Genomic DNA, 12463 nt, shown 5'->3' with positions numbered 1-12463 from the left:
TCCATTTGGCACCAAGCGATAAAAACAGCAAAGAGACGTGATTTCCACTGGACTTGATGCAGGGTCTGGATGGGATCATATTTTCTTTTTCAGGTATAATGTTTAATGTTAGAAGGAGCTATACTACCAGATTTTAAAGACCTATTTAATATTTCAAGAATAGCCAATGTTTTAAGAATCTGCCATTAAAAAACCTTTATTGTGAGATATGGTAGTTACAGCGCTGGTATATGGGAGAAAAATACTACTTGAAAGTTCAGCAGTAACTTTTTCCCAACAAAATAGAAAAAACCCCTGAAATTTTCAAGTACAAATGGCACTATTGTTTGAATTATTTTGCATACAATACTGAAAAGGACTAATCATAACTGTCTGTTGGCAGTCACATCAATGCATCAGTAGATCAAGATGTACATCATCTGCAAAAACACACAGGATGCGTCTCGCTTGCTTCACTTACCAGCATGAAGAATGTAGCCTGTTATTGTCCCTGGTGGCATGTGTCTTCAGGCTGTTGTGAGTGGCGTTAATGTGGCCCAGCGCTGAGGCCAAACTCAGGTCACTGGCCGAGACGCCCTGGGCCACTTTACCAGAAACCGACACAAATAAAAGTCTGCTTTAGAGGGACAGACTCATCAGTGTTTGCTTAAGGTCGGTGAGTGAAAGAACAGCTGACAGATATGAAAGAACTCAAGTAAAGTTTAAACCACATATGAATCCTCATCTAAACTGGGAGCGTCTGATCAGAATAGAATCAGATCAGGCTCGAATTGTCTAATCGGGAGCACCAGGGGAATTCCCGGTGGGCCGGTGTATCGATGAAACAAGCTACCTATCAGATTGTGCTACCAAAAATATATTTACATTGTTTTAAGGGTAAGCTTAGGGTAAGGGTAGGTGTGGACGGGTAGGTTTAGGGTAGGGGTAGGTATGGACATTAAAAAAAGCCTAAAGCCACATGAATAAGATGCTGGTAGCACAATCTGATAGGTAGCATTTTTCGCTATCGATTTGTGCTACCTATCTTTTTAATGGGAGGTAGCACAATCTGCTGTCAGATTGTGATACCAAAAATATATTTGCATTGTTTTAAGGATAAGTTTAGGGTAGGAGTAGGGGTAGGTATGGACACATGAATAAGATGCTGGTAGCACAATCTGATAGGTAGCATTTTTCTTTTTAATGGGAGAAAGCACAATCTGAGCGGGTAGCCATGCCACTGGGTTGAAATATGGATGCTGTTCCTAGGCTACCTGCACTCACAGCAGCCCCACTCTTTTTATATATTATTTTCCCGTACATGTCCTCTTTTTGGAACAAAAAAAAATGCGTCTGGCCTGGATTTCTAAATCGTCCAAAATGTCCAGGATTCGGTTTATGCTTTCTACAGTCGCCATTCATTGTGTGCGTATTAAAGTCCTTCGTGTGACTGTTTTATTAATCCCATTACCGCCCGCTCCCGTGATTTTTGTGTCCACTCCCAGCAAACATTCTAACATTGCATAGAAATTTCGTGCATCAGAGAGCCGCTATCAATATGCGGGGTATTGAAATCTCTTTTGAATGAGCGCTCACTGTTCACTTTCACTTTCGTTTACGCGATCACGCATGCTCTGTGTAAAGGAGGAAGCACGTCTAACGAGATCAGATTTTGTCAATGAGCTCAGGATCTGTTGAGCAGCAAATCTTCCAGCATGATCTTGTCAGTCATTTCTCCTCTCATCCCGTCATCAGTGAAATCGGACTCCTGTAGCTCACGTTGGATGCAGGGTTGTCAAGTCCACTTTTTTCCCACTTGGAATTAGGCTGCTTTTAAACTGTTGCCATGGGTTCATTTTCCCCCGTGGGTTAAAGGTTTGAAAAATTGCACAAATTCCATTTGAATGAAATTTTTGTATTGAAAAATTTAGCATATGATAAAACTGTGCTCGATGTCAAGTTTTGTTAAGGATGTGCCACTGGTAGGAAGCCTTTGAGCTGTGTTTATGATCAATGTGCACAACAGTGACTGTTGTGTGAATAAGCAAACATGATCACATTAGTTACAATATAACAACTTTCTATACCCAAGTGTTACTAGTGACCCATTATGTTTTTAATACAATTAATTACAAGGCTGTAGAGAACAGTGCACTATTGCAGACTTTGAGGTTTTAATTACATTATTTTAATATAGTCAGTCATGAACTAAAGTGGGCCGGTCTAAGGCATGAAACTCCAGGGCTGAAAATGAGTCCCACTCCAGCCCTGGAATAGATAATTCTTAACATGACACACAAGACAACAAAGCCACTGTAAAGTGTGAGGAGACGGACGGATGAATAGACATTCCTGTGCCTACAGTATTGACTCACAGAGGTAAAGACTAATAGCAAAATTACAGTGGTCTTTAAAACAGTCTTTGCTTTTACTTTCTCTCACATATCTCCATCTGGAAAGGAAACCAACCTACAACAAACATCACGAGATGAACACAGGGGAGTGATGAGGAGCGCCGTAATAGCACTGGAGCAGATGGAGAATGAGCGAGAAGAACAGCCACCATCGAAACCAGAGTTAACGCTTCATCCGCTGAGTCTGAGAGCGAGTGACGGCACAAAGAGGAATTCAGAGGAATGATGTCAGGAATTTTTGTGATTGATCAAGCGAGAACCAGAGCGACGGATGCGACCCATGAGCAGCGAAGTGCTGGTTAGGACCCTTAATGAAGAAAAGCCTCCGCTTGCCTTTTTAATTACTCAACCAGGCCTGACAAGTGGCCACAAAACCCTTCAGCCAGACAGACACGCAGGAACAAAAACACAGAAGAACTTGAGCTCACTCCAGTAAAAGCGGCTGCGCAGACGTCACGCTCTGTGGCTCCAGCACTGAGCACTGGTCGTGACCTTATGCCAACAGTGGAGCCAGGAATGGCTGCTGCTCACCTCGAGCAAACACAAGAGCTTCGGGGAAAGGTGTAACGGTGAAAACAGCTCGACTGTAGCAGTGGATTCAAAATAACAGACATTCTTAAATTCTGTTTTGCAACACTCTATGAGGAATGTGTGTTCATGTAGGTTTCTTAAACATAATTCTATCCAGCAGCTGCAGGATTTCAAATCGCTCAAGTATAAAAATTAATCAGCATATTTAGAGGCACATTTGTACTTACACTGGTGCTTTATAACGTGGTATAACATGGCGTTCAGTCATTTTCTAACTCACTGACAGTTTGATTGTTTTTCCTCACAATCTGTTTACGTGTCAACAGGCGGCATTATCTGATATTGGCTTTTCAGATCTTTATCAAGTGACACATCCTGAGCATCCAGAGCCTAAAGGCACAATCCATCACACACATCCTCAGCATCTGAGCTTAATGACAGCTGTTGCTTAAAGGAAAGGATATGAGATATTCACAAAGACTTGATACACAAAAGCCATTCAGCAACGGCGCATTCAGAGGAAAATGTGCTTTACTATGGTTCTGCTGACAACACATTAAATGCAGGAACTCTTATTAAGATGTGAGGTAAGAACTAATGACTTGGATCTTGTCCTTCATTTAAACATCTTGAGCAACATCTCCCTCTTGTGGACGGTATGAACAGGGTCAATTAATAAGAGTATTGTGCAAAAAAATCGGAATTAAAAAGACTACAGTTGTTGCTATTTTTACTTTGGATGGGACAGACTTAAAAAATATATTAAATGACGTAAAATCTTAAAGGATTCAAGTGCTTCAAGCATATCTCGACAGTTTGTGTGTAAGAGTTCAGACACTGTAGTCCTGATTTTTTCAAAGCTCTTTGTTACGGCGGGGAATTACGATCTTTCGATAGGTCCGTCTCTCTGAGATGTTGCGTCTGACAGTGACGACAGGCTGAGGAGGTGTTTCTAACTCTAGAGACGGACTGGAGTGAGATCGCTTCATCCCAGCATCGGCCTCATCCTGCTGCTCATCCATCACTCCTCTCCACAATCCCTCATCAAACACATTCAGTTTGTCTCCGACCGATGAATCAGACTTCTCCAGCGCCTGCCAGGCCTCCAGAACTTTAAGATAGACTTCATAACGAGACTTCTGTGAAAAGCAGCAGACAACAGTCTTCACTCACACCTTCTACAGTGGAATTAAACGGAGTTGCAGCATGAAAAATAATACAACATAGTAATGGTTAAAAGCTTTCATGTCATCTGCGGCCTTTTTTGATGAAAAAAGCTTTTGCTTTTTGCTAAAAGCTTTTGATGATGATTAGTGAAATATGGCGCATACAAAAGCTCTATTCCCTATCCTCTATCCTGCAATGATCATAAAATGCTGTTTTTATCATCTGCATTTCATTTCCATATGCATAGTGACGTCCAGAAATGTGACACTACTGCTTTTAACAGTACTAAAAAAATAGCAAATTAAGAGATAATACTGACTGTAAATATCACACCGCTTAAAATCTTGTTTTCCTGCAAAAATATCTAAACGGGATTGTTCACCCAAAAAAGACAAATCTGTCATCATGGAACAGGTCTCAGGGTGAGTAAACAATGACAGAACATTTTTGGGTGAACTATCTCAATAAACTGAGAGAAATTCACCTGAGATGTAGAAAGTTGACTCGTTTTCAGAACATGATCATCTGTTTTTCTCAGCCCATTGGCGATACTTTTATCTCATTAATCTTGTGTGTGTGTGTCATTTATACATCAGGCCACTGGAGTCTGTAAGTGAAATGCATTATGTATTATGAGAAGGTGACAAACACACACCTCATACTGTAAGTACTCCTCTCTCTGCCTGAGCTCCTCCAGCTCTCTGGCTTTGCTCTTTTTGCTGTCTGGCGCCTCCTGCTGGAGGGACGTCAGGTCCTGCTGGAAGCTGTGCAACATGGCCGCATGCGACTGCAGCTGTTTGTCCTGTGAAAACAATAACAGATGCAAATACACCGATCCACACCCTAAACGACGCATAGATGCTTGACATGCTGAACGACTCTCTAATGAAAGCAGAGAAATTAAAGAACAGGGGAGCTGGTGTCTATCTGCAGACACAATTATTGTCCTTTGGTGTGGATGGATGCTAATATAGTTATGGTCATAGTTTTTTTTTGAGTGAATGTGTTTTCAGGGATATTGTCCGTGATTAGGCATGTGACGGTATCAAACTTTCATGCTGCGATTAATTGCTAATGCTTTTATCACAGTATATAGTATTATCACGATATTTAGTTCAGCTTAGCGCCATCTGCTGTCAGAGAGTGAATGTGCGCTTTCATTCAGCGCCACATGCACTTCTCATCCGAGCTTGTTTACATGAGAGTGCGCAGCAGTGTTGTGCATTGTGACCAGTTGATGGGAAAAGTATTCTTAAAATGCATTCAAAAAATCGGAATAATTTGTAATAAATAATTATTCACCGTATTTTGAAGTGCCCACAATAACAATATCGTGCATGTTCATTATTGTGATATATCGCATTACCGAATACCGGCACATGTCTATCCATGATAGACAAGTTTAAATTGTAGTCAGTCATGTCCACCCACAACTGTTGACCAATGGGCTTACCCTGTTGAAATAGAAACAGCATATGCTGGTTAGGTATGTTTTGAAGCATTGCTACTGGTTTGAGCTGGTTCAAGCTGGTCCTTAGCTGGTTTAAGCTGGTCATGTGCTGGTCCTAAGCAACTAGCTCCTGCTCAGGACCAGCACATGACCAGCTTAAACCAGCTCATGACCAGTTAAGGACCAGCTCAAACCAGCAGCAATGCTTCAAAACATACCTGGCTGTTTAAGCGCTGCACATCTGCTTTGTTTCTGGGGTTTCCGGGGTAACAGCTCCATTTCTGCTATTCAGCACCACCTGCTGTCAGAGAGTGAATGTGCGCTTTCATTCAGCGCCTCATACACTTCTCATCCTTGCTTGTTTACATGAGAGTGCGCAGCGGTGTTGTGCATTGTGACCAGGTGATGGGAAAAGTATTCTTAAAATGCATTCAAAAAATCGGAATAATTTGTAATAAATAATTATTCACCGTATTTTGAAGTGCCCACAATAACAATATCGTGCATGTTCATTATTGTGATATATCGCATTACCGAATACCGGCACATGTCTATCCATGATAGACAAGTTTAAATTGTAGTCAGTCATGTCCACCCACAACTGTTGACCAATGGGCTTACCCTGTTGAAATAGAAACAGCATATGCTGGTTAGGTATGTTTTGAAGCATTGCTACTGGTTTGAGCTGGTTCAATGCTTCAAAACATACCTAACCAGCATATGCTGGTTTTTTCAACAGGGCAGTTACTCCCGGACAGAGAAGCAGATCAGAAAGGCTGTTACCAGCATGAGGTTGGACTGTGTCGCAGGCAGGATGGGCCGACAGAACTTTTTCTGAGAGCCAACAGCAGCGGGAAACGGAGGTGAGGAGTACAGTGCAGACACCAGGTTGATCCGGCCGATCCAGGAGTTCATCTGCTCTGTGGAACTGAAGAACACTTGACGATCACTCAGACAGAACTGTTAAATTATTTGGGTTTAAGAATAATCTGCACACAAACTCACGCAGCCTCGAAGAGGAAAACTCTCCAATCGGCCGTCTGCAGGCGAAACACGTGAGGGCGTTTGGTGTAATTCAGAGCTCGCTCCGCCAGAGCGTGATGAACGCTGACCACTTCCTCTGAGCTCTGGCAGTCCTTCACGTAATCATCCTGGACAGACAAGAGACACGGCTCAACTATGACCGTTTTAACTGAAATTTGTATTGATGCTTTGGCAAGATTATATATAAATGCAGACATGCTAAAGCATGGTAAAACATGAAGACAGAGTGTTTGTCACCACCCTGGATGTCCATATGCATTTATTTACATTCATTACATCTTACTAATATCCAGCATCAGTATCTGGCAACAAACCTTCTGCAGGTAAAGCACCATTCCCTTCAGCATGGCATAAAATGTCTTCCAGCTTCGTTTCCCCCATGGAGCTGTAAATCAGTTCAGTTGGTTATCAGTGTGTGTGAAATATTGCCTGTCCAGCGCTCTAGGGATCAGGATGCACAACTCATTGACTAAACATTTGAAAAATTACTTAATAATGACTTAATGACAAGTTAATGTGTGAGCTCCGCTAGATTTTTTCTGTTTTTATCAGTGGTGCTTTAAAGGGGTTGAATTATTCTTCTATACTAGTTGAAGAGAGTCTAAGGCCCGTTTCACACATACTCCGTTTGCAGTGCGTATGCAGTGTGTGTTTTTTTGCCTGTGCCTGTGTTTACAGGTTACACATGGCTTTTTGGCTAGGTTTAAAGCAAGGAAAAGCGCATTAGATAAATGAGGCATCATATCAGATGGCACTCGTGGAGGTAGAAAAATGTTCTTTATGACCTGCATAAAGATTTAAACACAAAAGAAACGGCACAGAAGTTGGCTGTTTCTGTCAATGGTAAGTTTCAATTTAAAATGTTTGTGATAGCCTACTAGCTTTAATGTAAAAAAGTAGGCTATAGGTTATGTTTAAATGTTTTGCCACTTGCTTGAGCAACTTAATATGTAAATCTATATAGAATTAAATTTAATTGAATTATACATTGTTTATATTTATTGTGTTTACACGTGAATATGTCTATGAAAGATTGTATTATTGTACTGTGTAAAAAGAATCGCAATGCTAAAAAACATTTTCAGTATCAACATTTGGATTTGAAATCAAGATAGGGAATTAATTTTGTGTTTGTGGTATATTGTCGTGGATGTAAAAGCACAATGAGCCCGTGCTGCTTCTGCACCACATGTACAGGACTACATATGGACTGCACACGGTTTACGTGTCAAACAGGTATTAGTGACTAGTCTGTCAGCAGCACAGTGAACACTGCCTCAACAAACATAAATTCTCCTAAAATCATACTTCAAATTGTCTGCTGTGAGCAGTAATGTTGTTGATATTCAAACTCTGTTTTTTGGAAGGACTATGATAGTTTTTTTAAATAAAATGTTAAAGTTAATTGCTCTTTTTTTGTTGAATATTGATCAGTTCCGCTACTGAAGGGCTGCACACAGAAATGTGTCTAAATGCTGTCTGGTGAATGTAGCCTCCTAAATACCGACTACTGTACATCACACTTGTCTTTATCCACACTGCGACTCACTGCGTTTGCCATCAATGTCTGCGTGCGCTTTGCGCTTTAAAAAGCCTTTCTGGAACACGGTGGCCTTGGTGTCGTGAGGGAGATCCTGGAACGGGTTACTCTTTGAGCGCAGAAGTCCATCCTGGTCCAAATCCTGCTCGAGCATCATGGATTTAGCCAGAAACTCCTCCTCTCTAGGAACAGAGATAAACATGATGAAACATCAGATCAAAGTCAGATCAGCACTGCAGGTCAGTTTACTCACATGGCCCACTGCAGTGGATCACTCTTGATGGAGCTGTAGAGACTCTGAAAGAGACAGAAGAAACAGAATTACTACTGAGCTTATAATGCAACACGTGAACAACTCGGGATGAAGATTTGGTGCTCACACCTTCAGATAGTCCTTGCTGAAATTCTCGCCTCCATTCATGCCATCCAGATTTGACACAAATTCAGCTGAAGACATGGGCTTCCCAACATTCTGATGACACAAAAGTGTTACTCTCTCAAAGACTGTAGTTGATCACGTGACATTACCTGGACTCCTCCAGGTAATAGAGTTTAGGGACTTAATCTTTTTCTATGATTGTTCGAGTTACATGAGACTCACTTGTCCATGCAGGTCTGTGTTAAGCAGCATTACGGCACACGTGAGCGTGAGCACAGATCCCGCTGAGGAGGATGTGTCAGGATTACACTGCTGGAAACGAGAGGAGAAGTGCTGCAGGACTCTCTCGCGCTCCTGAGTTTCACCGATCAAAACCACCTCCTTCAGAAATGACCTAAGAATCAGGAAGAGCCCAAAAAAAAAGCGTTTTGAAAAGCGATCTCTTGACGCATCTCCTAATTGTGTGCTCAGATGTTGGGAATGAGAAGCTTACCGGAGCGCTTGCTCCAGACTATGGTTGGTGAAGTCAAAGAATTTGAGGTACTCTTCCCCAACAGCATGACTGAACTCGTTGCTATCAAAAGAAACAGCAAATGGTAAGATTTGGTGGAAATACAAATACTTGCATGACACTTAATCAATGTTATGTAAAGACTTACTCTTTGTCCAGATGTCTGACCACATCTGTACGCTGAAAACCGTCCAATCTGTAGAGCTTCTCAGCCAACCACTGAGCCTCGGCCCTGTCCATGACCTCAACGCTATCGTTGATGCAGGGACCAGCAGTTTTCGTGTCTAGAACAGGCAGCTCATCCTGCATACGGCGCTCTGATGTCATATCCTGTACATGTTGTGCCACGTCTGTCAGCGCTGTAGGTTGGTTCATGTCACTGGATGCGTCTGAACTCTCTGATGGCTTCATCTCTGATTGTGGCGTCTGCTCGCTGGGTTTCTCCTCATCTGAACACTGGATCTGCTCTGAGGATTCGTTCTCATCTGGACATCCAAACTGCTCGGGCTGCTCACTCGGCTCAGACTCTGCTTGCTCTGACAGCCCATTTTCAGGTTCAGACTTTTGTTCTGAACCTACAGGTTTTTCTACATATTCTTGGTTTTGTGCGTTGAATTGCTCTGAGTGGTCCTGAATCTCTTCTGCATGTTGTAAAGTGCCATTATTCTGGTTAATCTCTGTCACTGTAACAGTTGTGCTTATCTTTTCTGGCTCTTGTGTCAGTATTACTTCCTCGAGTTCCACTGAATTGTCCATAAGGTCTGACAGCTGCTCTGGTGGTTCTGTTGGGCCTGTAATGATGGCATCCTGTGATTGATCAGACTGGACCTCTGGAGGAATTGACTCTTCCTTTTCCGGACATTGATCAGGTCCTTGAATCTGATCCTGAATATCGGTTCTTGCGTCTGATGATTCTCCGTTTGCTTCGGTCTCAGTCCACTCTCTTGTTTGCTTTTCACTGCCTGAATCTGTGGTTTCCTCATGGGCAAAAGTCATTTGGGGAAGGACTAACGTGTCAGGTTCCTTCTCTTCATGTGACTGTGAGCTGTTTTGACCCAGTCGAATCTCTGAGTCTCGTGCGTCCATAAAGATCTGAATATCATCAGAAGGTTCAGGATGCTCTTCAGTCACATCTTCTCTGGAATCTGATGGAAAACAGCACAGATAAATACTTCCATGCCATATTGATTTCTAAGAACAACAAAAGATCCTACAAAACAACACCAAGTTCAAACCTCTAGGAATGTAAAGGCTGATGGGAAACTGATGTGCATGCGGTTTATGCACCAAGAGCTTGTAACACTCCAAAGAGAAAGGAAAAATTGAAATCGCATCATATGACCCCTTTAAAGGTTATGCAACAAAACTCATGAAGAAGAAGCGAAGTCGACTGAGTCAGCAAACAGTTCAACATTCACAGCTGACGAACACATGGCCATTTCACAACTGTCACACAATTACAACCACACCCCAATATGATTTAAAGCACTTATATTATTCAAATCACATCACCTTACAAAAAACATGATCAAATCATTTAGACTTAAATCGTTACCATTGACATCTGCAAATGACATGGGGGGTTCTTCATGTAAAAGTGCCAGTTGTGTTTGTATATCTGACTTCTGAGCATCACATGTCTATTGGAGGGAAAAAAACTTTAGAACACATTCATTTCACTCAAACAAATAAACATTTGCCATCTTTTTCTTTTGGTCAATTCTAAACCAACTCAAACTGATATTGTAATTCATTCAAACAAACTATACTGTACGTTTTGAAAGTTGTTAAACTCACTTTAAAAAGTGCACACACACGCACAGTATTCAGAAAGCAGGTCACTGGTTACTGATACAAGAACATGTCTACCAGAAAAACCACAAGGCCCTTCCGGTTTTACTGACATACCTGGGAAGACACAAGTTTAACGTCTAGTTGTGACTCGACTTCAGGTAAGAAATCAACGATGGCGTCCTGATTTGTGATATAATGGAGGTCTGCAGACGGTAGATCCAATGTCCAGTCGATCCTTGGCTCGACAATGGAGTCTAGTTCAGTCTCAGATGATCCGGGAGGCTCTGTGGGCGTTTCTGGGGCGTCCCATTGCACAGTAGCGTAAGAGAGAGGAGCACAGGGAACAGTGATGGTGTACAAAGACACACCGTGATCTGGGACGTCCAGACCCACGCAGCTCTTCCTCGGGATGGTCTCGTTCTCAAGGCTACTTTCATTCTCCTGTTTCATCCTCTCTATGTACTGCATGGCCTCCAGGTAAGGTTCAGATTCCTGATAGTCTTCAATATCCTCCATAGTCTTCTCATTCAGATGGTCATCATGAACAGTTTAGGAAGAGCTCATGTCAGTCTTTGTCCTCTGTGATGAGCAGGGCATCCATTTTGAGACTGTCGCTCAGAAACACAGTTTCCTCCCACACCTACCAAAATCTTCAACCAACAAACTCCAAGAGCCTGAGATTTCAGAAAACAAATTACATCTATATCATGATCATTCAGTACTGCATATAATCAAACATTTTGAGTATGTAAATGTTCACTTCTGTCTAAAGTGCATCGGTAGAGATAAAACCCTTTCATTAGCCATCATATGTACGCAGCTATGACACCACAAAACCACGACACTTTACAGCCATGTGCATGAGACCGCTGAAACATGAATTTCAGTCAATTTAATAGACAATCCGTGGAACAGCTACTTGTGTTCAGCATTTACACAACAAAGGCAATATAAATAAAGACAATATAAACCATCATGCTGACACTGCAAAGAGCATCTGTAGAATCAGGTTTATTTGATAATTATACACTTCTCATGATAAAAGTCCAAACGACAGGATCAGAGTCACTGTTTGCAGTGCTGAAACAGTCTGTCAAAACCACACACAGAAATGAGCAATAAATTCTTTACATGTCATTTATAAGGCAATGGAGTCCTCCATAAGCAACATGCCTGGTTTGCATGTTCACATTCTCCTAACAAACAGCACACGACTAAATCAATGACTTGATTTATAATATCTAATGTGATGATGGTTTAAACAAATGTAGAGAATGGAGCTCACCTCAGCCGTGTCCTTCAGTGAAGCCTTCTGTACTTTTTTAAAGACACACAGAGCGGATGTGCTCTGCAATGACTTTTGCTCAAGCAGCACTGAGGCACATTTACACTTCCTGACCACAAACAACCTCCACTGAGAGAGAGAGAGAAAGTGAGACAGACAGACACAGAGAGAGAGAGACAGTTGAGGGTGCTGGGCGAGACGAAGACAGATACTGCAAGACAGTGAAACTCAGTGAGTTTTTTCCCCCTTGCAGTTAGAATCGCTATAATCACCATTAGCACAGATAAACACAATCTAAGCCAGACAGAGAGACACTGAGATGAAACATGAACTGACCCTCCAACAGTAATAGATTATAGATCAGCACAT

General features: G+C 41.9%; 1 protein-coding gene across 1 annotated transcript; it reads right to left on the bottom strand.

Moving 5' to 3' along the window:
- Window positions 1-2950: 2950 nt before the first annotated feature.
- On the bottom strand, window positions 2951-12453 carry LOC107660363 (PH and SEC7 domain-containing protein 1-like). The gene is made up of 15 exons (XM_016449630.1): window positions 12431-12453; window positions 12095-12223; window positions 10924-11483; window positions 10571-10655; window positions 9164-10160; window positions 8998-9078; window positions 8727-8898; window positions 8508-8597; window positions 8379-8422; window positions 8135-8307; window positions 6900-6970; window positions 6547-6692; window positions 6325-6469; window positions 4747-4893; window positions 2951-4063 (listed from the first exon to the last, which is right to left on the bottom strand). Exons 3-15 carry the CDS (start codon window positions 11323-11325, stop codon window positions 3779-3781), a joined length of 2838 nt encoding a protein of 945 aa, XP_016305116.1. The 5' UTR covers window positions 11326-11483; window positions 12095-12223; window positions 12431-12453; the 3' UTR covers window positions 2951-3778.
- Between the last annotated feature and the right edge of the window lie 10 nt (window positions 12454-12463).

The sequence above is a fragment of the Sinocyclocheilus anshuiensis genome, unplaced genomic scaffold (genome assembly GCF_001515605.1).
Source record: "Sinocyclocheilus anshuiensis isolate Anshui unplaced genomic scaffold, SAMN03320099.WGS_v1.1 scaffold1943, whole genome shotgun sequence".
NCBI lineage: Eukaryota > Metazoa > Chordata > Actinopteri > Cypriniformes > Cyprinidae > Sinocyclocheilus > Sinocyclocheilus anshuiensis.
This window is presented reverse-complemented; position numbering and strand designations above follow the sequence as displayed.